At 46.7% G+C, this 26,907-nt stretch overlaps 1 protein-coding gene across 1 annotated transcript in view; it reads right to left on the bottom strand.

Annotated features, from left to right (window-relative positions):
- The window catches only part of LOC146196047 (SEC14-like protein 2), a 76,357-nt gene extending 52,291 nt beyond the window's left edge, over nucleotides 1-24,066 (bottom strand). The window contains exon 1 of the mRNA XM_084598053.1: nucleotides 23,539-24,066. Within this exon, the coding sequence (XP_084454179.1) occupies nucleotides 23,539-23,592 (54 nt within the window). The 5' untranslated portion in view covers nucleotides 23,593-24,066. The remainder of the gene's footprint in view (nucleotides 1-23,538) is intronic.
- Between the last annotated feature and the right edge of the window lie 2,841 nt (nucleotides 24,067-26,907).

Below are 26,907 nucleotides of genomic sequence, written 5' to 3'. Positions count from 1 at the left end.
ACCGCAGCGTGAGACCTTTCATCTCACATTACGTTGACTAGCCAGGAAAGTTGAGCAAAACAGCATTTTGGTCACCACGTGGAAGCGGCTAGAGGCGGCCGCTGAATATCCCCCTTACAAGCTTACAAGCTGAGGATGAGATTGAAGCCAACGGAGCGTTGCCGCCAGGAATGTCAGACCCAATTTAAATGACTGCGAGGAGACAATGCTAGACTCGCTACGAAAAGGCAGCCCATGGCTGCTTCGCTACGAGGCGGAGATTCCTGGGGTACAGTGAACTTGAACAAAGGGAAATTCAACGCGCCCACAGGAAAGTTCGTCGGGCAAAGTCAGTAAGCAAGATCAGACACTAGCGTATAAGAGGATGCGAGGGGAGGTGATTCCGAGAGCCTGGGGCAACGAGTGTAAGGCGCGGATTGAAGAGGGAGAAGATTCGCAGAGGGCAGCACTGCAATGCTTTTGCGCCGTCAGAGGGAAGCAGCGGTGGCGGCACCTGTCCGCTGCTAACGAGGTCACGTGCGTTACGTCAACGGGGCCGCGCGGAAACCGCAAGGTCGGAAGCGCAGCGACTTCCACGCCCGACGCGAGCCGGAAGCGATCGCGTGGCCGCCTGACGCCGGCCACGCGGGGAGGGCGAGGGACAAAGAAGGTGGAGAGAGAGGAGGTGGTGTGACCGCGTCGGAACTGTTTCTCTGGGACAAGGAGGAATGCAAGAAGGATCTCTCGGGGGAGGCAACGGAAATCCGCTGCAGTCATGACATGCCGCCCAAATTTGCAGTTAATTACGCATTGCTACTTCCTCGCGATTTTTCAGTTGGCGCTTAGAACCTCGTACTTAGGTAGGACAGAGTCTTCATTAGCACAAAATGCCGGTACGTTGTGCAGGACTTAATCGACGGATACCGCATTATGCGAATGCAAGTGATTCTTTCAAGTCCCAGCTTTACAATTACGATACCGAAATTTCCACCCATATACGCAGCTTCGGGAAGTTGAGCGCTACACTCAGTAGCAAGCTTTTCAGTTTGAAAGCAAACATTTTCTTACGAGATATATTTCGTGCGCATCATAACCGACAGAGTCCTTCGTTCTGATTGAGCGATGCTTACACCTGTATTGTGAATCAGGAAAGCTTGTTACAAAATGCGGTATTCTTCTACGCAATGTAACCTTGGTGGTCTTGGAAGTTGCCGCCTTCTTATGACGTGTGCGAAGCCGTTTTGCTCCAGGGGAGAGGCAAGTGGAGGACAAAGTGGACAAAGTTTTTTTTTTTTTTTTTGTATCAAGATAACCACGCGCGCTGTTTGCACCATGGCGGCAAAAGCGTAGGTGCCACTATTTTAAACTCGAGCTCGACTGAAATACAAACTTGAAGGATGCTTAAGTATTGATTTAAGGGCAGACGCGATAGCGTCTTTTACGCTGCCTTTTCGTCCCGCGAATTTTCGCCATTGTGAGGCTGGATCAGAGTTTGGCAAACAGTGTTAAACGTCGTTATTTGGTTTTGTTTTTGGCCACACAATTGGCGGCACATATGTCTCGTCGTCTTGAATCCCTATCGAAAAATAACCTCCAACTTGAGTAGCGGATGGATGCTTACTGTGAAGCAAAATGGTTTGACGTCACCCAGAACGTTGCACAAAACTTTGATACCAATTCGTGTATGTACTTTTTTTACACGTATGTCTCAATTCTGGCTCACGGCGACGCTTCTTTAACTGAATGAGTTCCACACACTCTCGAGTGATAGCTCAACGCTCAACACCCAGTCGATATGATTGTTGTTGCGTTCACCATCTGACCGATAACGATATCGGTCATACGGCGAGTGGAACAATACACGGTGACAGAGAAAGACGGCGACGCCGGGAACAGAGTCGATTTCCTGTTCAACGAGAACACAGAATTCGCATTTGAAGCGTGAGCGCCTTGAACGCCTTCTTCGCTGTTATGTTTTTTTTTTTTTCCCCAGAAAGCGCGTAACAGACGGGGTTGCTCAGTTCCCGCTGGTCCCAATTCAGTTCCTGAGCGGCTGCTTCATAGCGGCGCGCAAAACCAGTGAGTGATTGGAAAGTAAGAGCGGTTCATCGGACTCACACAGGGGTTGCCAAGTGAGCGAAAGTGGTTGAACATGGCTTGGCACTTTGCCGCGGCGGCGGATTAGGCCTGGCGCGTGCTTGCACTCGGCTGTCACGAAGCTTCGGGGCGCACGTGCCGTTCGAAAGCACCGTTACTTGTGCAGACAATTTGGTGAAAAAGAAAAAAAAGGAAAACAGAAGCAAGGAAAAGACGATGAAAGCTTTTCGGAACCTCGCTGCAAGAGACAGGCTGGACACTACTCGGAATGTTCTCCATGCCTAACGCTTATTGCTCACTCTCCTCCACATGACGTGGAAAAAGGCCCCGGGAAGAATTAAAATCCAGAAAGTGCGTTGTATTGATCACCGGTGCTGTCTACGAGACGTCAATATCCAGGGATTACGTCAGATATTGACAGGCCTGTCATAGACGGCTGTCAGAGCCTTAACTCAGAGCCAGATGCTGTCAGTCAAAGCAAGAAGTAACGAACAGGGAGAAGAAAGAGCGGAAATCGCTTTGGGCAGTTGTGCGAGATAAAAATAAAAGATGAAAAGGACACGTACGAAGCAGGAAGAGCAGACTTTACTGCAATGACGACAGTGAATCCCTTGTAGTCAGGAGGTACAGGTCCTTTTTTTTCTTGTGTCTTATTGGTCTGGACCTTATGACGCAAACGTGAAGCTAACACGCTTGTCGGCGCCTTCGATTACACTAAGACTTGTAGTTGCTGCAATATCGAAGAGAGTTCGGCGAATGTCTTACGTTCTTTGCTTCTTTTCCTACAGCAGCAATACAACTATACTAGTTTATTTTTAATTGTGTCAAAATGTGTGCCTTCGAAATGGAAGAAAAAAAAAAAAGGCGCCGCACGTTTTATAGCTTTATTTTTTTTTTTTAGCACCCTTTAGAACGAGAAGGTACGTAGAGCTCAGGCAAGGGGACGCACACGTGATGAAGCAGCTGCAGCGCCAGTGTTAGAGACGAGAACGACGATGAGGCGAACTGAACCTAATTCGGTTACTTCGAAGTAACACATGGTGAAGTTTTAACAAGCGATATAGCTCAGTCCAGCTTATTTGTCTTTAAGAAAGAGTTTCAGGGAAATCGTCCTATCCAGGTGAAGAGAAATTTACGAACTGTTGTTCAAAGTGGCAAAATAAGCAAACTAGAAAATGTGCATACGTTCCAACACACAGCGAGGAATCTTCAGACGCGTATACGGTCAGAACATGAGCCACGGTGTTGAGACACAGGCGGTTTAGTAAATGACGCAGAAAATATATAATCGATTACAATTACAACTGCTCAATTTGAAATGTAACCAATCGCAGTGGCCAGTTAGAGCCCGACAGGGGTGACTGAACAATTGCACGAAAGCAGTCGATTACAACGACATTCTTTTTCTTCCAACCTATAATGCCGTAACCAAAATTTACTTGGAGTACAATGAACTAGTGCGGCTGAGTTGATTCCTTTACATCATCATCATCATCATCATCATCGTCAACCTGACTATACCCACTGCAGGGCGAAGGCCTCTCCCATATGTCTCCAATTAACCCGGTTCTGTGCTAGGTGCATTCACTTGACCCCTGCGAACTTGACCTCATCCGCCAACCTAACTTTCTGCCGCCCCCTGCTACGCTTTCCTTCCCTTGTAATCCAGTTTGTTACCCTAAGCGACCCAGGTTATCCTCTCTTTGACCTACATGTTTTGCCCATGCCCATTTCTTCTTGATTTCCATTAGAATGTCAGTAACTTGAGTTACTACTCTGACAAACTCTGCACGCTTCCTATCTCTTAATGTTACCCCTACCAGTTTTCGTTCCATAGCCCTCCGGGTTGTCCTCAACTTATGTAGAACCCTCTTGGTTAGCCTCCACGTTTCAGCCCCATAGGTGATTAGTCCTCCCATGATTAGTACTTTACATCAAAATGAGCTCTTTTTCGACGTTGTCGCTGATCTCCCTACGTTTAATTCTTGGGACCTCAGCATGCTACATCGAATGCTCTCAGTAGAGGCAGCGGAGGAAACAGCAGCACCAGATAACGTGTGGACACCTTGTTTACAGTTATACTAGTTAGTTGGGTACTGCTTCGATGCTAGCGTGAAAGTCTTCCAGTAAGGGCCGCTTCGTTGTTGTAAGTGTTCTGATAAGGCGGAGAAGCGGGGGTGGGAGTAATGTCAAGGAAAAACCGTTTAAGTTGCCTGGGTAATAGGCTAACAGGTTATTTTGTTTTTCAAATTAGAAGCCGCCTGCTGTGCAGAACACTGCCAAAGACATTCCAATTCGTCGATAAACAGTCGATGGAGCTTTTCAAATGGTGCAGTCGCAGCACACACACACACACACACACACACACACACACACACACACACACACACACACACACACACACACACACACACACACACACACACACACACACACACACACACACACACACACACACACACACACACACACACACACACACACACACACACACACACACACACACACACACACACACACACACACACACACACACACACACACACACACACACACACACACACACACACACACACACACACACACACACACACACACACACACACACACACACACACACACACACACACACACACACACACACACACACACACACACACACACACACACGCACACACGCACGCACACACACACGCGCGCGCTCACGCACACCGCTTTGAGTTACGTGGCATCAAATGTGTAGAGGGAGGCAAGTTGCGACGTTCTCCGAACGGATGGAGGAGTTCCTGAGCAGTTGTCATGTGTGATTTTTCTAAAGACCAGAACTGCCGTAGGACATGACTGAGACCCGGCAATGGCGCGAACATGATCTCGCCCAATGCTTTTCCACAGCGTGTGCGTTGTCGACCTACCACGAAGGGAATACTTCCGCTTTTGCCAGTTCAGTGTTTGACGCCAAGTGTAGGTTCTCAAAGTTTACTGTTAGTTACACCTTACTGAAAAAATGCATTTCAGTAAGGAGAACCTACTGACTGATTACTGGAAAAATGAATTTCGTTAACTTAGACGTTTCCTTCAAAAGAAAAAAAATACTCGCGTTACACACAATTCTGGACACAGGTCACCGAGTAACTTCTGCACTTTAAAGTACATCTTCATTCGTTGCAATCAAAATAAACATCGCTGTCGGAGTGGTTAGGCTTCAGGCTCATAGTGCGGCCCTTAGTGATGTATAGGGACCAGAGGTGGGCAACCTCATGAGGTTTCGACCTCATGAGGTCGACCTCAACCTCAAAATGACCTCAACCTCACGGAGTGAGGTGAGGTTGAGGTGAGGTCGGTGACAGCTCGAAATTTTTTGAGTGAGGTCACGAAATTGGACCTCAACCTCACGCGTGAGTTTGAGGTTGAGTGAGGTCGTCATTGTGTGAGGTCGAAATTGTGAGGTCCAGGCTTTTTGCTGTTGCCGCGGCTTTCTTCGAAGAGCGCCCCTTTCGACGCGGAGCTCGAGCGTACTGCCGCGGTGTGCCCGCCGGCTCTCGGTGTTTGGTTACCCCCCGTTCGGACGACCGGATGCCGTAGCCCCTGCCCCAGCTTTCGGCATTCCACCGTAATGTCCGCAGCCCGAGGACGCTTCCCTCTGCTCTTCTTGGAAGGAGATATTTTTTTTTGTTTACTTCACGAACTCCCCATGCCCCCCGCCCGCCACCCCCGTTTCCTCTGACTTGTTTTTGCCGATGCTTGCCGCCGGCTCAAACACCCAGGAGCGCGCAAAGCACATAACTCACGTTGACCCGCGGTGCTTTTGTCGGATGCCGCAAAGAAACAAGCAAACTAAAAAGTGAAGCAAACTGTCTTTGCGCAGACGGCGCGGAGCAGAACTGTTTGTCGTGTGCATGCCCGTTTCCAGGCGCTAACGTCACGGCTGCTGCCTTACATTCGATAAAGGACCGCGCTGTACATTACACGGAAACTTAACAGAAAATGGTGCAGCGAAATTGTTAGAGGACGTGATACTGACAGATAAAAAAAAAGGAAAACATGAACAAACCAGGAAAACAGGCACAAAACCATCTGAGCATTTTATCGAAGTCCTCCCTTTCTAATTGTACGCCATCGTTCTATATTCCGGTCCTGTAAATTTATATTCTTGTATTCTCCAAAACAACCTCTCTTTGGTCTTGTGCTGCTTGTTCCTTCTAACAGATTCACAGGTGGCCCCGAAAAACTGCAATGGGATGAAGGTGCTAGCGTTCCGTATATAACCAATATAGCGGTAAAACATGCAAGAGGATGAAACGGACGGCACATCTTATAAGACGCAGTGGTATACAGGAAAGAAGCCTGCACATGTTAACTATTTGCCGAGACAGAAGAGACAAAAAAAAATATATGGGGCTTGCATACAGTGAAGCCCATTAAAAAAAAATGATTTCGCTCCGCTAAGGCCCCTTGTTTCTCTCTCAAATTCTAGTGAAATCAAGCAATGCAGGAGAAATGAGGAGAATAAGGGACTCTTAACTTCATAATATCAGGTTTCTCTTGAAATCTCTTATTCAGGCGCAGAAAACAAAAAAGAGAAAAAGCGTTCTCCTACATGTTTTTGTGAGCTAGAAAGTATTGAGATGGTTTCCGGCTCGACATTTTGGTGTCTAGACGGACGAATTGGTGAAGCGAACTGAGCGTGTCTCTTTTGTGCTCCCGTCTGCTCCAGACGGACAAATCAATCGGATGAAAATTTTTGTGGCCAGATCTCGGAATAATTTCTTCAGACATTTGTCTCTTTCTTTAAAAATCAATTTAGATATACGTGAATGAGGCCAATTACATGCTAGCACTGAGGAATGCAGTACTAAGTCGATGTCTCAAACCTTCTATACGCTCTGGGAAGCGCAGTTCTCTTCTGTGTTTAGTGTGCGACATTTGTTATTACTTTCGTCAACATGATATTTCTTCATATATATTTCCTTGTATGTCAATTAAGTTCGTACACTGCCGAACAGAGAACAGACTTTTTCCCTCACATTAGGCTCTTTCTTTGGCATCTATTCAGAGGCCCATAGCCCGACCCTCCTTTCCACTTACCGGCGCGGTCATTTGGTTTTTTTCTTTTTGCAAGTATTGAAAAGCGCGATGAAGTCTCTGGAAGCGGAGCTGACACACATACCCCACTGCCTTTGGTGTGTATTGGTGACAGTTCGGCATTCACTGCATGAGCAAAACCAGATGCCATGGAGACGGACTGCGAAGGGAGGAGCGCGTGCACAGCAGGGAGCGCGGTCCCTCCGGGCTGCTTGCTGGCCTCCTTTCTGTTGTTCTTGTCTTTATTTTACGTTTATGTGCTGTAACTATACGACACTAACGGGGAAACGGTTTCTCTAGATTCACGTACGGTGCATGCGGCGAAGCAGCTTCGGAGACACCACCGTGCAATTTATTAGTTTAGTCTTTAAAGGAAAACAGGTGAATACTAGAAAGAAGCTCGTCTCAGAATTGTTGGCGAAATGGCATCCAGCATTAAGTTAAGACGTACAAGTATTTATATCATGTTTTTTTTTTTCTTTTTTTTTTTTAAGGCGGGTACGAGTTGGACATTTTGCACCGGCGAAATTTGACGGGCGAGCCAATGTTCGCGACAGCAAAGTGGTTCACATATAACCCTTTTTCCTAGCAATTCCGACCCTTGTAATTTTTTAATGTAAGCGTGGTGTTCGAAGAAGCAATTCCGCCAATTCTTGCAATACGCCACGGGATCACAGAATTATAAACAAACGTCCAGGAGTCGCTGGTTGGGACCTCATAAGATAAACAGCATTCCTCTTGGAAATTTTCTGACGGTTTATTCGGCGTTGGCCGAGTTTTATGATTAATTGGTGTTTTGCTGTCTTTTCCTCTTTTGTTTGTTTTGTTGACGATTTAGTCTTCATAAGTCGTTTCATGAGTGGCTATTGTGAAAAATTTGTGCCCCGTTAATATGACATCCGTTAATATGGAGGACCCGAATTATGGACAGTTTTCTGGGGCGAAGATTTTTCAATGTATTTATGCCTCGTTAATATAGAAACTCGCTCTCTGAACAATGGACAGGGGATGAATGCACACAGCCTATTCGGCCCATGTATTTTTATCGCGTTAATATGGACATCGTTTGAAAAAATCAGGGGAGTCCGAACGCAAGTTAAAGAAGGGTGCGCAGGCCGGGAACCTATGCGACAGCCGATACGGTCGGATGCCTGAACGAGTCCTGTGGAGTTGGAAAGAACCAAAGCGGGCGTGTCGTCGTATTAGGAGGGGGGGGGGGGGGGGGGGGGGGGAGATCGGAAAGTAAGGGAGGAGGCGGAGGAGAAAAGGAGGGTGGATGGCAGGGATCGTACACAGCAAACCGAGGGTCAGCTAAGAAAGACCCCAAAAGGAGGGAACCGGGAGATTTCTGTGTGCAGCGGCAGCGCCGCAACTAGAGGCCGCAGTCGGGAAAACAGAAACATGTGTTCGCAATAAATTCTGCTGAAAGTGAACAGGAGAGAGGCCGGTAAAAGCGTAAGAAAGAAACAATAAGAGGAAAGACAAGCGCCGAAATTGGGGGTGGGAACTGAAGTTTTTCTATCCCAGAACACATGTGTTCCATGAAGCCATTAACGCTTTTCGGTCAGGGTTAAGACACACTCACGAAGTAGAGCGACGAAAGAAAGGCGACGAGCACGCAACCAGGACCGGGCGTCCCATCCTGGAGGCCCTTCCTTCTCATGCTCCTGGTTTTCGTCACTGTTGGGCTGCCGAACTGCCCCATTTTGCACCCCGGGAGGTCCGCATGTCGGCTTCGCCTTGAGTCAACGATGCGGCCTTGACAAGGTCTGAGCTCTTCGTAGTCGGCTAGCCGTCGTTCTAAACTGTACTTCAGCTTGCAGTGTTTGTTTCATAGCAACACATACAAACGGCACTGGAAAGGGCTGTTTGATAGCCCTCTGTATAGTAGCCTGTCAACTTGACTCCCTCGCTTCCTTACGGAAACAGTACAAGGCAAGAAAGAGAATCAGAAGAACGGAAAGTCAGGGAGGTTAACTAGGGAAAAAGAGTGCAAAGAAGCAGGAGCCTGTAACTTTCAACTTTAGTCTGATTTTTGGCATGGCGGGAGTTTAACGTAAAAGAATGGAGCTGAACTTAGGCGCGAAGCGGGAAATCTGAATACAAGCGGCAAAAGCCATCTCAGTCAATCCAAGCCATGAAAGACTGGACTCAAGTTCAACTAGGCCTCAGCCTCGCCAGGTCGACGGTATACCATCTATATATATACTACAGGACTCCGATAAATGACTCAACGTCGGCATCGCAGCGAAAGCCACAGTCCGACAGCGCCAAGCACAGTTCGAAGAAATGGATTCAGCCTTGTTAATGTGGTTCGGGAATGTGCACGCGGATGGTGCTGTCGTGAGCGACGAAATGCTTCAAAAGAAGGCTCGTTGCCTCGGCAACATTATGAGTGCTTCTTCTCCTCCGTCTTGATAGGTTTTACCTGTGATGACTTACGGAATTTTTGTTCAGTAAAACAGTGGGATGTTTACTGAGAAATATTATTCTACGCTCTGTCTAGGCGTTACTGACTTCAGCTGCTCAAGAGGATGGCTGACAAGGTTTAAGAACAGACATGACGTTTCGGGTCGACGGATCTATGGAGAAGAGGGTAGTATCAACATCTCGGCTGTGTTTATATACCGGATTAATTAAAACAGCAGCCATTAATTATAAATTTTTTCTCAATTATATACTTTTCGTTTTTATTCATGAGTCGTTATTATGGATGACTCGCTTTATGGACAGCTTTGGTCGGAAACCAAAGCGTCCGTACTAACGAGGCACGAATGTATTCCTATTTTTTCCTAATTTAATGTATTCTGTCACAAAACAATGTACAGTGTACTAAAAAAAAGCTCGGCAATCATCAATTTTTTTTTTTCGAATTAAGAAAAAGAGCAAGAATGGAAGCTTGGGCGAGTTGGTGCCGGCTTTCTTGCCTCATAGCGCTAAACAGACAGGGACACAGCCAGACATACTGGACAGGCGATAAAAAAAAGCGCCCGTCCCGTGTGTCTCGCTGTGTCCCTGTCTGTTTAGCGCTATGTGGCAAGAAAAGAAAGAGCATATCGTCATTGTTGTCGTCGTCACTAGGGTCAACAGCGTTTGTCTTTTCAGTTTATAGTAAGAACTGGCTTGTTTTATTTATAATACGAATCTTATTCACGTGGGTCAGATGGGATAAACTCTTTGTATTGCGTTATGGGCCTATGCGTAGTAACGTTGTACCCATATAGGCCTTAGATTGAAACCGACCACAAAAGGGTAGGCGAGGAGGGGGAGAGGATTGCCACTTTAGTGCAGAGTTGGACATGTAGTGTCCGGAGTTTTTCTGCTTTTATCCGGGATATTAATTGTTGTATAAAATTAGGAGTAAAATACAGCCTTCATACGACAAAATTCTGGCTAGCCTATATACCCTAGGATTACCGAGAAATGTATATTAGCTTTAAGTTGCGGTTTAATTTAATCATTCTTTTTTTTTTTTTTTGAGGTCGAGCGCCCGACCTCAACCTCACATTTTGAGTTTGAGGTGAGGTTGAGTGAGGTCGCCAATGGTCACCTGAAAAGTGAGGTGAGGTCGCCTGGGGGACCTCAACCTCAATTGATGAGGTTGAGGTTGAGTGAGGTCGCCAAATATTTTTTGAGTTTGAGGTGAGGTCAAGGTTTTTGAGGTCAAATGCCCACCTCTGATAGGGACGAGAGAACCACGGAATGGTCCTCTCACAAAGCAAGCTCATACTTTTATTTCTCAAGTTATTTAAAGACTTCAGGTAAACCTCTTCAATAGGCTGCCAGACACTGCCGCATCACCTGTTTTATATTCACGAATATACAGAACGAACAATAATTATCTATATTCATCACATATTTTCTCACGCCAGTCCCTCTGAACTATATGCACTGCGGTAGTTCTTAGATTTCACGATGAAACTGCATGTTCTCTCTAACTGCCAATTTCTTCTGTACAGGGTCTTGTAGGTAAACACTGAGGATTCATGTCGAGTCAATGTCTAACCCTCAAGATTCCTTTCTCTCCCCCAGACATCCAGGACACTAGTGCACATACCGAGGACGATGGTTTCGCACACCCGGTTGCTTCTTCTAACATAGCAAAACGAGCTAATGTACACGTGTTGCGGTACCATATGGAACACATTTGTGAGCATTTTAGGTTGAAGTTAGCTAAATTTCGTTCAGCTGAATTTTTTTTACTAGACTTGGAACGCTCTTCTCGTACGCGTTTTGCACACCCGGACGGCTTTCTGTGTATCTGCAGCTAAGGCTCACAGGAAAAAGAATAAGACGGGCATTTGTCGCGTCTGGACAAATATTCTCGACATATGATATTTCACACCGGCAACCGTAATTTTTTTTTCTTATTTATCGGGAGACGGGAGAGGTAGAAGAGTCCGCACAAGCGCGGTGAACCAACGCATGCACCAGGCTGATGCGTTAATGGCTGCCTCTTCGTAGTACGCATCTTGCTTCTACCCGCTGGAGTGAGTGCAAGACAGTCGTTCAAACTCTGTAAAGAGGACACAAGCTGTTTTCTAAGCAAACGTTGTGCAATCCGCTCGCTCCTACTTGGCTTCCTCGGGTAGAGCCCATTCGCGATACAAAACACGTTTCGAGTCGCTCCTCCCGTAACCAACTTGAGCGCGTTGCGTAAACCACTCTCTTCTCTCGCTGGCCCCCTTTTCTGTCAGCCATATCTTCCTCGCGATTTTTTTGTTTTATTCCGGCAGAACCAAGTTCCTTTTTTTATCGTCCACAGTGGCCGCCAGCTTCTTCTAGCCGCGCAGAGCGTGGGCGCCCATAAAGGCGGCATCACGGGCCGGCGGAAAAGCCTTAACAGCGTGCGCGTGCACACACACACACACACACACACACACACACACACAAACACATATATATGTGGCGGGCGAGACCTTGACTTTGAGGAAATATTGGGGTGGGACTCCGAAATCATGTCGCTCGCTCGACTCAGATGGCCAACGCGCGCGGCTTTTCCTGTGCAGCCCAGGGCGATTATAAACGGCAAGGAAAATGGGTATAGATAATAGAAACAAAGGAGGAAGAAAAGTGAGCGAGCGAGAGCAGCCAGTGCTTCTGTTTTTCACCGAGTGCAACGAGGGGACGTTGCATGCAAATGGTTGTGGTGGACGCTGCTCGAAGCTGCGCTGAAGGCCCATGACCAGTCTCGTGTTTTTGGCTGCGCGCACTGGACGTGACCCTCGAATTCTTATCTCGTTCCTTTGTTTTTCTCTCCCTCGCATATTGATCGGCGCAGTGCGTGCAAGGGTCGCGACGTCGTTTTCACAAAGCTGAACTCGCGAGTCAGCGCTCGCTCACGCGTGCGATTTTGCCGAACAGCTGTGCTTATACGAGACTCGACAATTCAAGGACGAGAGGGATAAAGACTGGGATGACGGATGTCCAGCTGAGGGCCGCTAAAGTAGCACGTGTGTATTATCCCCTATGTGCGCGGGTTTGAAATGATCGCTGTCACTGAGCCGAGTAAGTGCCATGTGTTACCATTAAACGGCAGTACTGCATAAAATCCTGCAGTTGGTATTTTGTTGGGCGGGCTGAATGTTTGAATAATTCACAGGACAAACAAAGGGATTAGTTAACAAGGACGGATCGTAACACATGAGACGCACTCTGTCTCACAAGCTATTTGTAGCACAGTGGAAACTGCGAACGACCTGGCCCAGTTTTGGTGGCGTGCACTACATAACTGTTTACGTACGAGCATGTCGCCCTCGTCAGTCTAACAAGTGGCTGGCGTAAAAGCTGTACTAGTATTCAGCTTAGAAATTGCAGGAATATTTTCTCACTTAAAAAAAAAAAAAACTGTGAGCAATCCATTAAAAAACGCTTAGGTTAAAATAATTCAGGTTCTTTGAAATCTCTCGATTACATTGAGCAGAAGGTCTCTTCGGTGACACCCCTCGGTCCACGTTCTCCGTTTACGTTGGTCGCAGGAGGATCATTCGCTAACTCAGTTGGTCTAATTTTGCCCTTTTCTTCATGACAGAATTCGTGCTTGAGCTGCCCCCACACTCGTGGCGAATTGCTTAAGAATATTTATAGCTAACTGCTTCGTCTACTTGGGGAAACAGCGAACATTCAGCTGACGGGCCTCAGGCGACACAACCTGAACGACTAGATGTCGACGAATGGCACCTCGCAGTAGCCCTGCGAAAAGCTTTGTCCGTGCGGGGTTTCTTCATTTCAACTGTGACCGGAACGTTCCGCGTACTTTAAAAATAATACCCATCCAAACTGTGTTTTCAATTCCCGTGCTTTGTTTCAAAAATATACTTTCATTGTTCAAATACTGGAGGGACTAATTTCTGTGTTCCCGTAGCCTTGATTGTACGAGAGAGTTTTGCATTACACAGTGCTACAAACTGCTTGTGAGGCGGAGTAAGGCATCAATGTTTTACAAGTGGGTTTATAGTTGGCTGCTAGTTTATTACTCCATTCAAAAAGATAGTTGAACCAGTATGCGTATTTGAATGCGTAGTTGAATCAGTATACGAATCAGTACGCGTATGTGTATTTGATTGTGTCTTCCGGGGTGATAAGGCGCCGGTACTGGTCACGCGGCAGCTTTCTGTGTTCCGTGTCTTCCTGGCGTTTGTACGCTGAAAACCCACCCTCTTGCGTTAGTAAACCAGGAAGTGATTTGAGGATTAATTGCAGCGTTGCCAGAACAAAAAATCTTTACCAAAACTGCGTATAAAATACCAAATGGTGCCAATGTCGACGCCTTGGCTGCCTGCCTACCTTGCCGCCCCGAGCAGTTTCCCGGTACGTAATGACGCACGCGACCACTGGTCGCCAGCGTGTGCGTACAGCGCGCGCCTCGGCATTGGGCGGGCATCGGGATTGGGCGTCAGGCGACGCGTGCCATCAGGGGAGGCCGAGTGGCGGCGTGCACAAGAACTATCTGCGCCGGGGAGGTCTGATGACAACGGGGTGTTAGGTGCCTTCGCCACGTACCGATGGCGTCTTTTCTTTTCAGCCGCGTCTTCGTGCAACGCGATTTTTTTCCCGCTATTTGTGACCTTTTCATTTTACCTTCCTCTTCGTCCGAATAAGCACGCAGGCGAAGCAGTGATCTTGGAAGAACGCTAAGAGTCCTTCCTGCGGGCGACTTCGGGAGCGATGCCAAACGAGCGAGTGATCACCTTGAGCGCACTGCAAAGGAAGCGATCGTTTGCTGCCGTCGCCATGATCAGACCGGTTTCTAAGGTCAAGGTGCAATGCTGTTGAGGTAAACATTGTCTCTTGGAGATCATGCAGTGGGACGTGAGGCATTCGCAAACAGAAATCGAACCGAAATAACAGCACCGATTTAACGAAGCAACCCCGACGCTTTGACCAGTGCTAGCGGGTACCGGAAATATTGCACTTCTTTTTGATTCAATATTTATTTCGCGAAGAAATGTGGAACAACCTGCCCCAACAATTTATGAATAACGTCTCACTTGATGCTTTTTCTACCAGTATTGAATCATTTTTTTCAAGAAATGTTACTTTCGTAGAGTTGGTGTTTCCAGTGTTCTCTTTTTGCTCACTAGTATCAACAATTGCGTAGCTTTTACATATCCGCACTCTTAATGTGTAAGTTACTGTATGCTGTGTATCCTTTCTCTACTGCCTTGGAGCACCATGCTTGTTGTTTGTACTTTTTTTTTCACTCCTGTCAGAGCCAGAGAAAGGCTCACAGTATTGTGAAATAAAGAAATAAAATAAATAAGTAATCGTGCGTCCCACAGTACATTGTTCTTTTTTTTGTCGTTGCTGTCTGTTTGTGGATACCGCATGACTACTGTCTTTTTTTGTAACTGGTAAAAAAAAAAAAATTGCAGGTGCCCATTCACGCCAACACCTCAACTATGACTGATAATTCAAGGTTATGCCCGTGTAGCACCAGCACTTCTCGTATTCATCGCAATCCGTTTTGTGTTTCGAACACAAGAGAGCAGCCTTTTGACGAGGAGAAACTGACGGAGAGTGCTATGCTCGATCAGTCTTACAGGTTGGCTCTTACATCATTGGCTCGCGCGGTGCAGTGAACCCGGAAAAGACATTGGTTCTTAGTCATAAGCTTCACTAAAATGCGGACAATATCTGAGCGAAATCCGCTCTCTTAATTTGGTCGTGTTGTCAACTGAAATGAGGCTGTTGAAACCTAGCGATCTGCAAGGCGCTTAAATTGTCTGCCAGTGCTGGACACCCAGAAGCAAAAACACTCGTCCGGTTGATATCAACTGGATTTGTTCGGTTCCAGACAAACAGCTCTATTCTCTGGGTGGCTCCCGAGCAGTGAGGAGGCCTTGCATCGGTTTTTCTCGCTGGACAGTTGTGCGCACATGCGGCGAGCACGAATAAAGTAAAACTGCTCAAGCCAAGTGTCCGCAAATGCAAATATCACGCGCTTTGGTATTTTTCCCTGTAGTGGACGCATGGTGTCACATATAAATTCAAAAACGCCTATTTCCGAGGCCAATCTCGTATTCTCAGAGCCGAAGTTAACATCCTTCACTGCGAGTTATGCCCTGATTCAAGACGTCAGCGTTCAGCGTTTATTTTATAACGCTCTGTCACTTTCTAAGCATCCTGCAAGGAAACCAGTCTAGGCACGTTACTGCTGCCCAGCATTTCGTTAAGTTATGCTGACCATAACTACTGTCGGAGTCTTTAAATGCAGCAAGAGGACTTGGCGACTTACCAAGTCGTGACTCTCAGGCATCCCATTGCAGGCTTCCTTCTGTTCTAAACTTTTTTGATTAGTGCGTAATATAAACCACATGTAATGCGTAAAATACCACTTGGACGAACTTGAGGGAATGCTCGTTTACAAAAAGCTTAACTGAAAAGACCTCACAGCTGTTTGCTTTAATGAACTTAAGTAAACTTCTTAGACATTTTAATTATTGACAACGACATTTTGAAGTTCCTTTTTCGTATGCAGTCTGCGCTCAATATTCAGTACTGCCACCTCATTGAACTGAACACGTTCGTCTCCATCTTTACGCAGCTTTTCTGGTACGAGTGCCTCACAGGTTACTGACCTGCTCTACTCCTATATATATATTATTACTTTTCATGCTGCAGGCATGAAGCAACGACTACGACCCTGAATACTGCGCTACTTGTCAGGCTAGAAGTCAGCTGCACGAACAGTCTAAGAAATGATGTATTCTGACCGGTACCTGTGCTTGAATGTCTTGCGGAATGTTCATTGTACTGAAATTATAAGTGCGGTAAAATTCACACAAACTACAACTGTTTGACATTACATACTATGACGCTTAGGCGAGAGGTTTCACAGAACAATTTCACAAGTATACTATTTAACAAGAATCCTTGCATGACTAGCAAGATAACTAATGGTCATGCTTCCTTGAAGCCCGTATGGACGCGTCGTTCCAGGTTACTATGCCGCTGCGACTGCCTTCCAAGCACAGCAGTCTGACGCAGACGGCAACATTCCCTAATGTTCGTTTCAGTGCAGTCTTCCAAGCAAGGTTTTAAGAGCGAAATTCGGAGCAAGGTTTCGGGTCAGGCGATTCGTATTTACCTTGAGGAGGGCGCAAACACCCGTCAAGGTTGGATGTCGAAACACGTACCGACGCGTTGCCACGAGGACGTAGCCTTATTTTACACTCGGCAGAGTCAGCCGTTGCCTCCTCCCCCCTCTCCCATCAACGGCTGCATGGTGCGGGCAACCCCGGTGAATTATGGCTGTTCTGTACAGCGCTCGCCGCCATCATTCAATAGGCCGTCGCTTTGCCACGCACTGTAAGAAGGCTGTGCGCATAGTTTCACGCCTAGTGATGGGTGTTTGTATAGTTAGTCTCATCAGGGGTCTGAGCCTTCAAGTACACTTCACGGCTCAATTCCAACATCATGTAGCTTGAGGAAGCTTAAACAAGTCGATAACAAAATGAAGATATTAGGCAGTTTTCAAAATTCGATATCAATGCAAAAAAAAAAAAAACAAAAAAAAAAACGCTTCTCCGTGCCAACAATGGTTCGCAACATATTTTTGCACAATATTAATTGTCTCCGCCTCATGGCAGGCTGACTATGGACTGTTATATATATCTTTTTGCAGTACAAAGCGGAGACGATGTTCCTGGAGTGACTACACCTGGATTAAAATAGGGGCGGTGGGCTGAACATTGCGCTTGATCATCGCATTGCACTTGCAAGCAGTTATAACTTTTATTCTTCTTAAGGAATAGTGGATAGTTCCCTTCGATGAATATAAGTTCCCATTGCTTTTCAGGTGCTTCTCTCCCATATACGAACACACCAGTGCAACGAAATAAAAAGCGAGTGAGGGACATTCAGGTAGAGCTACACACGAAAAGAAATTCAACACATGTTCAAGAACCACATTTAGTTTTGAAAACCTAAACGGATAATTTTCTCTAGAAAAATTAGTCACGAAAAAAATGTTTTATTTCTATTCATAGTCAGGAAGCACTCGAAATTATATGTCGTAGTCCGCACTGCTTCAACCTGAGCGCACGCACGTATGCGCACTGCATGGCCAGTTATTCAGTGAATTTTGGCTTAACTGGTGATAATTAGCATGAAATAATTGCCTACACCAGCTAACAGCTCGCGCTTGAGGAGTGCTCTTAGTCTTGCTGCATAGCGGCTGCATTTAAACCTTATCGTCACTTCTTTATATTTGTCCCTCCTAAAGATAGAAAAGTGAAAGTGAACAGTAAAAGACGATAACTAAAATAATATGGGTTCCTGACCATAACCTGTTATACCCCTAAATAGAAGTGAACAAAATATACTGTCAAAACGATTTTGTTTACTAATATTTCAAGTATAGTATTTAGCAACGCTTTACTGCAGTGATACCCTGTGTTTAGCACAGTATTCCTGATATTCTTAAAAAAAAATTGCACTGTGAGCAGCTTTTTCTAAGGTTTACGGGGAACTCCAGAGGACAATTGCAAGGCGCTGAGGCAGTGAAGCGCCACAGTGTTCACCGGCGTGCGATCTTGTGTTTCGCCCGTGCGCGACGGTAGAAGTACATGCACTTCTGACGCCTCCAGGTTAGCTGGCCTGCAGTTATGACTGGAAACAATCACTGAACGAATTAAGCCTTAAACAGAGCGACGCGAAAAGAGGATTTCATTGTGCTTTTATCCGTTCGCATAAATACTATCATGGCTTCTACCGTGTGACAGGTGCATAATATATAATGAATAACAGGAAAACATGCAGCCACTAACATGGTTCGAACCCATGACAAAGCATGTAGGTCAGCTTCCCTGGACGTTGCATTAGGCAACCAAGCCATCGCCGCATCCCGACGGACGGTGCACGACACACTCAAACATGGCCGCGCAGTCACTTGCACATGCAGTCCAAAATTTTCCGTTGACAGTTTTTGGACTGCTGTACGTCGCTGCTGTTTGAAAAATGCAGGGACAGGCAGCAAAGCCTGCCGTACCACTCAAAGGGGTGAAAGTATGCACGGGCATTTTCGATCAGCTTTGGAGCAGTAAAACGAGAATTTTGGAGCATTCAAATTAGGTCATGGAGCATGTTTGTAGGGCCAAACGCTTTTAACTGCAAGTTTTTCTTCCTGACACAAAAACAAATATACTGTTATTACTTTTTATTCAACTCACAATTGCCGGCTAAGCACATGTCTCTGACGATACAGGACAAGCATGCAAAAAATTTAAATACAGATGCCTAAAATGACACAACTGATCTGAGCAATAACTTCGAAGGCTAGCATAAGCGGAGTTCTTGGTTTTAGAACACTTTTGACTTGATATATTCGAATATAGATCCTCCCACTTTGATGCGCTCAAGCCCCACTGCTAGATTGGAGTTCACATCAATGAGTAGCACATGCCTGCTCTTGATGTAGTGAATACCCTTTTTGATCATAAGCCTGTGATGATATAAATTTCTGAGCACTGGTCAGTAGTGCCTTGTCACAAAATCGATGGCATTGATGGGTAGTATTATGCTGCTTATGATTCTTTGCTACACGGGCTTCTGTCAGGGGCAACTCTTGTTTTCGCTTGAGTAACGGTGGGGTTTACTTAATTTAACCCATTGGTGACAGGCTCCGTATAGTTTCGAACCGTCACTCTTGAGACCATTATGAAGGTGGAATCACCTCCATAACACCTCAGGTATAAGTTTTGTAGGCTTACCATGCTTGTTAATAACGAAGAGGCTCAGTAAAGAAATGTGTTTCACAGCAGCACCATTGGAACAACTCATGTAGAGCTTTGTATCCGGGAAAGTTTCCTAACAGCTCATGGACATGTCCAATGATTCTGCTTCGCTCACTGCTCTCGCTCCTATAACTGCCAGCCAAAAGGTTGGGAAAAGGTGCTTTGTCACGTGCGCCGAACATATTTTCACAATTCCCACGAATAGTTCGTTGGTTGTTTCAAATTTACTTGCGAAGAAACATTTACTATGTTCAATGCTTTTCCAGCTTATGATACTTTTGTATGCATTAGGCTCAGCGAGAGAAGCATTATAACCCTGTCATCAGTATGCTGACATCGTTTCGACTATTGTCGCGCTAATAGCGTGCTCACAAATCTCACAGCATGTCACTGACCTGCTGTGCTATTAACGGTCAACTAATCGAATTGCTTTGAATCACGTTTTGTGCAGCCCATAGATTGATCCACTGTGCTGGAGAACCCGCGTTCTGCTCAATTTGATGTCAGAAATCTAGTTTGAAGCATTTCTGAATCAATATTGTGTTTTTGAAGCAGAACGGAGCAATACGTCCACCTTGCACCCCCCACATATCGGCGGCAAATATCGATCAGCTCACCGTGATTGATCAGCTAAGCCGCCAAGCTACCAGTACAATTTTTTACCACTCTTTCAGTGCTCCTCCGACGGAAGAGTAGAAGAATTCTTTTTTTTTTTTATGTATGGCATGTATTAAACTGGAGCAGACTCATAATTTGTTTAAGACGCAATAAGGTCCTTTTACGTCTGCTTTCGAACTGTTTTTTAAAGCCACACTTGGCAAGAAACTGCTCGCTGCTGCGTGGAAGGAAACATAACGTGGAGATTCGTTGCATGCCCTTCACATGTTCGCTTTTATTAGAACGAAACAAGGTTCTTTCATCTAGTTGCTGTTGCATGTAAAATGAATTTTCTGTTAATTTCTGGCTAATTCGACGCTTGTCCAGTAGTAAAAACGCATTCACCGAATGTAGAATTGGATCTTAGCAATTTCCCACTGGCTGATTCAAGGAGGTGAAGCCCACGCCGAGAATGACGGGCCGTGGGGGGGTGCAGCTACAGCTTCTAAAATTTCGTGCCCCCCAGCCCCAAAAAAGAAGTAAAAGAAAAAAGGAAATAAGTACCGAAGTCGACGCATATATTTACTTCGGTAGTAATAGGGCCATGTGAGCTACTCCTGTGTTTTGCGATTTGTCCTTTTCTACACAGCTCCACCTTTGGTCAGAGCGTAACTGCTTGCGATTGGGACTAAAAAGCGGGATACCTTACCGATAGAGGCCACCTTGTAATTGTCCTCAGCGTCTCTCTGATGCCGATTCTCAAAAATCATTTTGAAATACGCGGATTCATCATAGTACCATGGCAAGGTTTTCGTCGTCGTACAGTAAGATATTGCAAGAAAAGTTGTGTGTAGCTGGATTACAAAAAGGACGATGGAGCTTAAAGTCCGCGGACTTAAAGCCAATATCCGCCGCCTGAGCCCAGTTTATGAGCCAGAGCTGGCTGAGAGCCTATTTTCAGATCAAATGGTCCCTCCAGGTTTGGGAATATGCGGGATCAGAAAGGGAGGAGCGGGTTTTCAGGACTTTTCCAGACTATGTGGATCAGATTGACAGTGGTTCCGTAGAATGGGTACTCGAGGAGGTCTGACGAGGGGACTGTGAGGAAGATCATTGTCTGGTCTGAAAAAGACGGGGCAGGGTGGCAGATAAATACTGAGCGACTGCAATGGGGTTCACTGCCAGCGTCATGGTCCGGGAATGGGCCCAATAATATGGGAGCTTTTTCGGCTTATTTGGTTTATAAGACCAAAGAAAACTTGCACCCAGTGCTGCCCCAAATATGTTGGAGAAAAAATAAACCGCGATGTTCACCATGAATGCACTAAGTAAAAGTTCTATTTTACGACTTATCAAGCCTCAATAATGCTGCCGATAAAAATTACACCTGCGGTGGATGCAATATTCCCAAAATAACAACCTAATTGGCCTCAATCCAGTTGTTACGCTCTCGCATTAAAAAAAAAAATCCCTTTCCAATTCGCGAAATTCCTACAATCAATGCATTCCAATATTCTGAGGACTACAGCGCAGTAGCGACACGGGCAGAACAAGAGAGACGGACGCAAACAGGGTTCCAATATTCCATATACAGGCCTTTGTTTGCAGGGCTGCGCTGGGAATGAGGTAGAAACAAACAAACAAACAAAAAAAGCGCACATATGAGACGAACGACATGAGCAAAAAACTCCAGCATGAAGTCCTACGCTGCGCAGGCATGTGAGGAAAGCCAGGCGCTGCTGAACTTTTTTCGGCACACTTGGCGTTCTGTTATCAGCTTTCGATGGTGAACCTCTCTCGAAAATTGCTTCCCGTGGTCCGTGTCTGGTTGCCTAAGCGGGTACTGGCTTATGTTCTAGTCACAGAGGTAGCACTGGTGCGGTCGTATAGGCTGGCGTATATCTCTCACGCAGCGAGTACCGTACGTATGAAGAAGGCTAAGCTTTGTATACTGTAGCTTATTTTGCGTATGTCGCGTGATGGTTTAGCTTTGCAGTGAAGCTAACATTTGCACTGTACATATTTGTTATTTATGCAGCCATCGCAGTTTTTTACTTTCATTTTACGAGGATATTCAGATAGCGCTCTGGTGCAGTGCCTCTGCACCGACGGTATCTGTTGCTCAGCAGCTATGACATTGTGCTAGTGCATGAACACAAGGTCGCAGGTTCAATCACTGGCCTCCGTGGTGGCATCGCCTTTAAAATTATGCGATATACAACAGCGCGAATATGCGAACATTTAAATGAAAAAGCGTTAGTGCTGCCAGATTCAGCATGCACGGAAAAGTAATCATCGTCACTCATTGCGTCCTTCGTTTCTAAATATAGGCTCGGCAGTTACACTATGACAGGCCACTGCCATCGCAATAGCATAGCGGTATAGTGGGCATGGTGTCATCACGAATGATAGTGGTGGCATCATGAATTCCATGCAGTTCTTCGAACCTCGTTCTCGAGGCATCTTCAGCCTTTCGACAGTCGTCTTACCCTTATATCCTACTGTTGTCTCCGTCTATATTCTTGCCTGTCTAGGTTTCTGCTGACTTCCCCTATCCCCAGCGCCGTGTAGACGGAAATATTGCTCTGCTGCAGCTTTGCGTCTCAAAACGGGCGCTTAAACCACTCGAGAGGTCTTAGCACATTGGCTTTAAGCACAGTAGCTGTGATGCTGTTAGGCTTTCAATTTGTAGATATCCCGCGTTTCTTCCAAAATGGATTATCGAAGTGTCACTGTGTGCCCCGCCCGGCAGCAAAACATGAAAGAAAAAGCAATGCTTGCTGTAACGCACAGGATAAACCAGTGCCGAGTAAGCGTCTTGAATGAAGGAACTGGCTGGTGCATTCAACGCACACTTATCGTCCGACGTGCGTAACCTTTTTTTCGTGACAGCAAGCACAGGTGTGTGCGGATTGAAGCTTCCTTTGATAAATTTACTGTCCTCAAAAGAGTAACCTGGGCGCCCCACGTCTGCTGTCGCTGTAAGATGTAGCTATACTGTGTTTTGAGCACTGACGCAACTCACGCCTTGCTCCTAATCAAATAAAGCCCCAAAAGCACTCGGAATTCGAGAAAAATGGGCAGTGGGGTTTTACGAGGTTGTTTCTCAAGGGGAACAGAGAAAGAAAAATTTTGAACTTGTACCTGCAGCTTCGAATGCGGTGTAACTTTCGTTACGATTTCTGCTCCGGTCTTGAAGGCTTCTTAAATTATAGAATGTTCTCGATCAAGAGCTGAATGAGGTGACCGAGAAATAAATGGGAATACAAGCGTTAATCAACTAGCGAGACTAAGCTTGTTGCCTGCAGGGTTAAAGATCCTGACACCACGTGCAAATGCGACTGCGACAATACAGGTTCTTTTCCCACCCCCCCCCCTCTATTTGTTATCAGCAAGTATCCAGGACAAACGCAGATAGGGCGACCTGAATGAGGATGAAGCGCAAGAAGACGGCAACGAAATGTTTCGCCGTAAGCAATGTACTAGCAGGGAACATTTTCGTAATATACAAAAGTGTCTCCGCGTAAAAGTACTCAATAATGCCCACCTGCTGTAGGGCTGCCTGTTGCTTGGGGCTGAGATCACCGACGTGTCCGCTCATGGTGACTTCGAAGACTGAAACTCCGGACCAAAACAACCACAACAGATAGAAGACCTACAGGTGGGCGCCCAGCTGACCCGCAGCGGCGAGTAAAAAAATACACACAGTGGTTCTTCGAGACCTCGTAGACACCACCGCTCCTAGCCTTCGGCCGTTCCTCGGAGGTGGCCCCTTTCTTGCCCGGCGCCTTCCCGTTCCGACGTCGCAGCTATCGAGTCCAGCGCGATGTTGGCCGCTCCAAGAGATCGAATAAGAGGAGGTCACGAGTCACAAACAACCGCACGCGGGACGCCGCTAGCCACAGACCGATCACCGACGCTGGTTTTTACTCCACTGGTGACGACAAAGGGAGGACGACGAAGACGACGACTACGAGTGCTGGTATCAATACGACAACAGAGCGGGTTCCTAACGGCATGCTCCGGTGCTGCCGCACGCGACGGAAGCGAAATTATGTCGTCTGCTCTCGCTCGCGCGATCGTTCGCCCTCTCATAGAGAAACGCGACCCGCGCCGATGGGGAAGAGAAAGGAAAGGGAGAGAATGAGGCAAGAACGATGCATTTCTCTCTCTCTTTCTGTGCCCCTATCGCTCGCATCGAGGAAGCCGAAAGCAAGGGCCGCGCAGCAGCGACTGCGGAGAGAGTGGTTTCATGCGGGAGTGGTTTCGCGCGGGATTCCTTGTCTCGTCCGCGAGACAAGGAATCGCGTCTGGCCGGATCGAGAAAGGAGGAACAAGGTGAGAGTGGTTTTTTGGCATCGGTAACGCTCGAATTCTTCCTCGTGTGTTAATTGTAGAAAGAATCCAAGTGTTACCGATACCAAGAACCTACAAATCGTCCGCGTTCGTAAAAGGGGGGAAAACATCAAAAACGAAATTAGAGCTGGAATGTGAGAACGAAAGGGTTGCTTCCTCCCGGCTGAAAGGAAAGGGCGCTGAGGAGACGGAACAGGAGGGGACCGAAAGACCAAATTGACGCTCGAGATTTTCAGCTCTGCGGTGGTACTGTACGCGTTCTTCCTGGAAGAATGCTTGCGAGACCATGGACGTGATGAAATAAGGGGGGTAATTGTGATAATTAGTTGCAGTGCTTGCCCTTTAGCCGCAATCTAAGGCTTTATGCAAAAAGCTGTCTCGTTCGCCAGAATTTCGCAGTCGGGGACCTACAGTAGCAAAGATTTGTCCTCCGGTGACTGACGCTTACCTTCTTTCTGTAGTGGAAGCCCTGCCGTTTCATTGTAAGGAATTTTTGGACGTTTAGACTGCCTGCATGGTGGTGTGCGTTTGCAGTACTTGGAAAAGGGTCCTCGCTGTAGTGTAATAGTTCGACGCTGGGCTGCTGAATTCAAAATCGCAGGATCGAATTCACAGAAGCAGCATTTTGGGGGAAAACGAACTGAGATGGAAGCTAGTGTAAATGTACCATAGTGTTGAGGGTCGCCGGAGAAGGGGTAGACAGTGATGTTAGGAAGATAGTGAGAGACCGGAAAGCGTGGCGTGACATGGTCCATAGAGTCACGAAGAGTCGGACACGACTGAACGACTCAACTGAACTGAACTGTACCAAATAATTGCCCTCTGATGTGGTGCCCCTCGCCTCCCACATTATTATGCCTCTTCCATCCTTTTCCTCATGAACCGGTTCCAGTGTCCATTTCGAGTGAAGCAGTCATGAAAAATGTGCGCATTTCCTTAACCAAACTACTACGCTTCACAAGTTGTCATATGTACAGCAGAGTCAACGAACACAGCACTGCGAAAGGCAGAGGCACCCCGGTCCAATCAAGATCACGCGCTCTACAATAGGCAATTGTGCTCCTATGCACCTCTTGCCCCCCAAATCGGCGGGGGTGGCAGTAGGAGCACAATTCTCTATTATAGTGCGCAGAGTAGAGAGGCATTTAGGAACACAATTGCAAGGGCTCTTCTGCTTTTCCCAGTGCTGCAAATATCTTGTGAGACGAAGTATAAATGATCTCCTCCTGCGCAAGGACCTATGGCATGCCCCATGAAGGAAATGCCTCAGTGTTATAAGGTTATTTTGCTAATTAACTTGCTGCTTATGTCGTGCTGCTTTTTTTTTTTTTTCGCTATTCATAATAGCTTATGCAATGGATCTCTTTCAAGTAGCGCACCCCTCTTGTGGCCGTGAGACGAAGTACAATTCGCGGGACTGGTTACCAAGAATTTGCAGAAATTCGTTGCTTGTAGTGGAGTGGGCTTATTTTATAAACAGTAGTTGAGTGCAGTGCTGGTGTCCCCTAGCCTGTGCAGATACGCGTGAGTCATCTGTGAACATGCCTTGGCACACTACACCCCCCTCCCCCCAGCCCCTTACTCACTGTTAAAATGACAATGACAATAGGAAGCTGGAGAATCTGGGGGCGTCTTTGTTGAGCGAAGCTAGGGGAGGCGGGGACAATACAATGCCCGCATTCCGAAGGGCTAGAAGATGCTAGCACTGCACGCAATTATTGTGCAGCAGTTCGTGGCGTCCATGAGGCGAGGAATGTCTTTCCCTGGAAAAGAACGTGCAGCGAAGTCCCCCCCCCCCCCCCCCCCCCCCCGAATTTTTGCGTACGCGGCATCCCGGCGAAAATGGCGGCCGAGGAGGCTTCGCGCATGCGCAGTAGCGCTACTTGAAAAAGGTCCATTATTGTTCAGCGAGGTAACCTTGGTGAACTCTTCTGCTTCAAATGCCCGTTGCATGGCACCCCCCCACCCACTTCTCTCTAGTGCCCCCTGTGAGTGAGCACCAGAAATGGAAATGGCAAATATAGAGTGCTTGCAGTAACACCTTGCGCATGAGCATAACATCTTTTTTTACTGTTTTCGCAGAAAATGACCTACAAAAGGGTGGGAGAGTTTTTCCACATCGGTGTTTTTTGCACCAACCAAGCAATGAACTGCAGGAAAATAATCGTGTGCAATGTTAGCATGTCCCGTGCCAACGCGATGTGTCCATGCTTCCTGCAGACATGAGCCTCGAATGACAACACTTGGTTGGTTTCTCAAGGCACCGGGAGCCAGGGATTAGCAGATCTCGAACCCCGAAGCAGTGCTTACCTACAGCGTCTACTCTGGTGGCGTTGGTACTCGGCGGCCGCAAGAAGGGGTAACTAAATACATGAAAGCTTTGGAACAGACGTCTCCAAGCAGGGGTGCAGAGAAAACAGATATTCTGAGAATGATCTCCTTTTCGTAGCTGACCGCATAATTTGTTCGGCGGCGATGACATTTTTGCTTTAGTCCTACCAAAACTGAGAGGAGTGCAGAGGCGATTTTCTGGCGCTGAGGAATGTATAGCATCTGTATA

Source organism: Amblyomma maculatum, chromosome 3 (assembly GCF_055883805.1).
Source record: "Amblyomma maculatum isolate TAMU_Amacu chromosome 3, ASM5588380v1, whole genome shotgun sequence".
NCBI classification, from domain to species: Eukaryota; Metazoa; Arthropoda; class Arachnida; order Ixodida; family Ixodidae; genus Amblyomma; species Amblyomma maculatum.
This window is presented reverse-complemented; position numbering and strand designations above follow the sequence as displayed.